The following is a 4,386-nucleotide window of genomic DNA, read 5'->3' on the forward strand; positions in this document are numbered from 1 at the left end:
CCAGCCTGGGAAAACCAATGCAAGTGCTCATGATATGATATGCAAACAATTGAGCAACACAATTTCTTACCATCTCAGACACGAAGCTAAGGAATCCAATAATCAATATAATCATCTCAGTCACGAGCTGAGGTAGTCAATAATCAAATCATCTCAGTCACGAGCTAAGGTAATCATTAAACAATTAATCTCGATATAGCCATCTCAATCCAACAATTCAACAATCATAATTCATCCAACACAATTCAATCAAACAATCATATAACATTATCCAAGTCATCATTAAAGTGATTGAGTAGCTATCCTACCTTGATAACAAATTCCAATAACGCAATCCGAATAAATAGAAATCCAATAAACAAAGCTTCCCAATGATTCCGTCACCTAAACAAATATAATAATCACAATTATTAATCTATACAATTAAACTAATTATAAACTAGTTATATTAATTATATTATTACGTAAATTATTATCATAAATTACTATCAAAATACGGGGTATTACAGCTAGAAGTAGCCTTGTCTGAGGGCTTTTTTTGACAGACTCCTGCCCCCTACATGGTTTCCACATTCTCCACTGTGGAGGACATGCAACACAGTCTGTGCTTCTTGCCTATCTAGGCACTGTAAGTAGGGTCCTGCCAGCGACTTCCTAAAAAGCACGTCGTCAATTAGTATGAATCTGGAGGCTTTCATTTTAAAGCCCCTTACCTCCTTCTTGTCATCTGGCAGCTTGCCGTGTCTCAACCAATCTAGGTATGGCATCCGCCAGTCCCACTCATCTGTTTGGTCAGCTGTCTGATCGTTTGGCTGGACAGCTGTCTGATCATCAGTGGTAGGTAGAACTGTCGCCCCATCTTGCTGATCTTCTAGTTCTCCTTTATCTGCTTCTTCTAATTTTTGGATAGATGGTTCCAGCATGTGTGCGATGGGGATGTTAGCCAACTTGGCTGGTTTGAAGGTTGCCCCCAGAGTTGCTAGGGCATCTGCCTCCACATTCTGGTCTCTGGGGATCTGCTTGAGCTTGCAATCTTTGAACTTTTATTTCAGCTCCTTTGCCACCTTTAAGTAGGCGATCATCTTTGAGTCTCTGGCTATGAATTCATCATTCACATGGTTAATTATCAGTAAGGAGTCACTGAATATCTGTAGGTTCCTGACTCCTAATCCCAGAGCTAGCTGCATTCCTAGTATTAGGGCTTCATACTCTGTTTCATTGTTAGTTGCCTTAAATTCACATCGCACTGCTTGCGCTATCAGATCTCCTTGTGGTGATCGCAGAATTAGTCCTACACCTGCCCCCCCCCCCCCCCTCCCTGGTTGGAGGCTTCGTCGATGTGCATCTGCCAGACTTCTACCTCCTTGTTCCCTTTAAGGGTTAGGATCTCCTCGTCTGCCAAATTCTGGATAGCTGGGCTGAAATCTGACACAAAATCTGCCAGCGCCTGTGATTTTATCGCCGTTCTTGGATCATACCTGATGTCGTAGCCACTAAGGTGTACGGACCATTTTGACATTCTGCCTGACAACTCAGGATTCCTCATTACAGATTTTAATGGATAATTGGCCACGACATGTATGGTGTGGGACTCAAAGTAGGGGCGCAGTTTTTATGATGCAATAACAAGTGCTAGTACCAATTTTTCCAGATATGTGTACCTGGTCTCTGCTGGTAGCAGATACTTGCTTACATAGTAGACTGGCTTCTGCTCCTTATCATGCTCTCTGACTAGAACCGCACTTACTGCTACCTCTGTGACAGCCAAGTAGAGAAACAGTGGTTCTCCCTGTTCTGGCTTTGATAGTAGCGGGCGGGTGCTGAGGTAGTGCTTTCAGCTCCCTGAACGCCTGCTCATGGTCTGCTGTCCACTCGAACTTCTGGTTATTTCTCAATATATCGTAGAATATCCTGCACTTGTCTGAGGATCTTGAGATGAATCTGCTTAAAGCTGCCACTTTTCCAGCTAGCCTTTGCACATCCTTCGGTTTTTCCGGTGACTTTAGCTGGTAGTACGGCCTTAATCTGCTCGGTGTTGGCCTCTATTCCTCTTTGAGTTACGAAGTAGCCCAAGAATTTGCCGGATGAAACTCCAAAGGTGCATTTGGATGGGTTTAGCTTCATTTTGTATTCTCTGAGGGTGCTGAATGTTTCTGCCAGATGCTGCATGTGATCCTTAGCTTTCTCTGACTTCACCACCATATCGTCAATATATACCTCCATAGTTCTTCCTATTTGTTCTTTAAACATCCGGTTGACCAACCTTTGATATGTGGATCCTGCGTTCTTCAGGCCGAAGGGCATGACGTTGTAGCAGTATATTCCTCTCTCAGACATGAATGTTGTCTTCTCCTGATCTGCTGGATCCATTTTGATTTGATTGTAACCACTCCAGGCGTCTAAGAATGTTAACATTTCATGTCCAGCAGTCGCATCCACCATTGCGTCAATGCGTGGTAGTGGGAAGGGGTCCTTTGGACATGCCTTGATGAGATCGGTGAAGTCCACGCATACTCTCCATTTTCCATTCTTTTTTGGCACCACTACCACATTTGATAGCCATTCTGGATACTTTACCTCTTATCTTGTTTGCTGCTAGCAGGCTGTCTACCTCCTGGTTGACCACTTTATTCCTTTCAGCTGCGAACTTTCTCCGTCTCTGCTGGATAGGCTTGCACCCTGGGTCTACGCTGAGTTTATGTGTTATGATGTATGGATCTATTCTTATCATGTCATCATGGGACCATGCGAAACAATCCATGTTGGCTTGCAGAAACCTGATTAGGTGTTGTCTGAGGTCTCATGTGCATCCTACCCCTATTAGCACGGTTCTCTCTGGGTGCAGCGTGTCTAGGTTGATCTGATATAGCTCCTCGGTTGGAGGCTCAATGTATTCGTCCTGGACACGCTGTTTCTATAATTGCTAAGCTGGAGGGCTGGCGGTGCACTTTAACGCCTTCTTGTAGCAGCCTCTAGCTTCCTCCTGGTCTCCTCGGATTGTTTTCACTCCTCATGGTGTGGGGAATTTTACACATTGATGATATGTTGAAGGGACTGCTTTCATTAGATGCAACCATGATCTTCCAAGGATAACATTGTAGGTATATGGTCCATCTATGACCAAGTACCTTACCTGTTTATTGACTCCTCCTGCATAGGTTGGGATCACGATTTCTCCTAATGAGTTAGCTGTCTCTCCACTGAACCCTACCAGCGAGATGGTTTTCTTCTGCAAGTCTTTCTCGCTGAACCCCATGTTTTCTATGGTTTTCAGCATGATTAGGTTAACCGAGCTACCAGTATCTAACATAACCTTTCTAACTGTGCAATTGGCCATTGACAGTGTTATGATAAGTGCATCACGATGTTCCTGTCCGTCATGTAAATCCTCTTCGTCGAAAGCAATAGCAGGCAGGTCACTGTGAGAATTCTACAGGAAGCTTCTGGCCTATCTCCCTTAGTCTCAGTAGCACGCCTTTTGGCTGCTAAATATGTCAATCCGCTTAAGTCTGAGCCGCATGTTATCACGTTTATTATCTTGGTGCACGTAGGTGGCGCTGCAGGCTTTGCGGAGCCCACCTTATCCTGCTGCTTGTCCCCACGTGGTTATAGGTGGCTCAGTTCCCCTTGCTCGTATAGGCGCCTAATCTCCCTGCGCAGCGTGTAGCAATCCTCCGTGTTATGCCCGATGTCACGATGGAACTCACATTTTTTCTTACTGTCTTTTCGCCATGACTGTCCTTCTACTGGTGGCCTTGGCCACCTTACCCCGTCTCCCATCTCTCTGAGTGCTTTCAGGATCCCTCCGACGCCACTTGTGAATCCATACTCTGCCAGTGTGGGGAGCTGCTGATTCTCTTCTCTGTTGTCGATTCTGTTGACTCCCCTACCATATGGCCTGTATCTTTCCTCCTTCTTGCTGGTGGGTTGCTTTCTATTTGACTTCTCCATGGCTGATGTGCTGGGTACGCTTGGCGTACTTGGTATGTTGGCTCTGGCTAGGATATCTTCCTCTAGTCTGATCGCAGCTGCTGCCTTTTCTTGCACTGCTTCAAAGCTATGGCAAGGGTGCATAGTCAGCTGCTTAAACAGGTCTGACTCATGATGTAGGCCCCTTATGAAGGCTTCCACTGCTTTTGACACGTCATACTCCCGTACCGCCACCTTCTCATCGTTAAATCTAGTGTTGTACTCTCGAATTGTCTCACTTGCTCCTTGAACAATTCTGTACAAGTCGCCTGCATGCTTTTGTGGCTTTCGGCTGCTTGCGAATTGCTGAGTGAATGCGTTTACCAGGTCGATAAACGTGGATATCAATCTGCTAAGCAAACTTACGAGCCATCGGAGTGCTGGCCCCGATAGTGTGGATCCAAACCCCTTACACAT

At 45.3% G+C, this 4,386-nt stretch overlaps 1 protein-coding gene across 1 annotated transcript; it reads right to left on the reverse strand.

Moving 5' to 3' along the window:
* Positions 1–3,010: 3,010 nt before the first annotated feature.
* LOC141607985 (uncharacterized) lies at positions 3,011–4,386 on the reverse strand. Its single transcript, XM_074427336.1, has 2 exons — positions 3,769–4,386; positions 3,011–3,430 (listed from the first exon to the last, which is right to left on the reverse strand). The coding sequence occupies exons 1-2, from the start codon at positions 4,384–4,386 to the stop codon at positions 3,011–3,013; spliced, it is 1,038 nt and encodes a 345-aa protein (XP_074283437.1).

Source organism: Silene latifolia, chromosome 10 (assembly GCF_048544455.1).
Source record: "Silene latifolia isolate original U9 population chromosome 10, ASM4854445v1, whole genome shotgun sequence".
In the NCBI taxonomy this organism is placed as follows: Eukaryota; Viridiplantae; Streptophyta; class Magnoliopsida; order Caryophyllales; family Caryophyllaceae; genus Silene; species Silene latifolia.

Coding starts and splice junctions, on each gene's coding strand:
- LOC141607985 (XM_074427336.1), bottom strand. CDS start 4,386: ATGTGTAAGGGGTTTGGATCCACACTATCGGGGCCAGCACTCCGATGG. Junction 3,431..3,768: donor TCAGAGAGATGGGAGACGGG/GTAAGGTGGCCA, acceptor AGCTTCCTGTAG/AATTCTCACAGTGACCTGCC.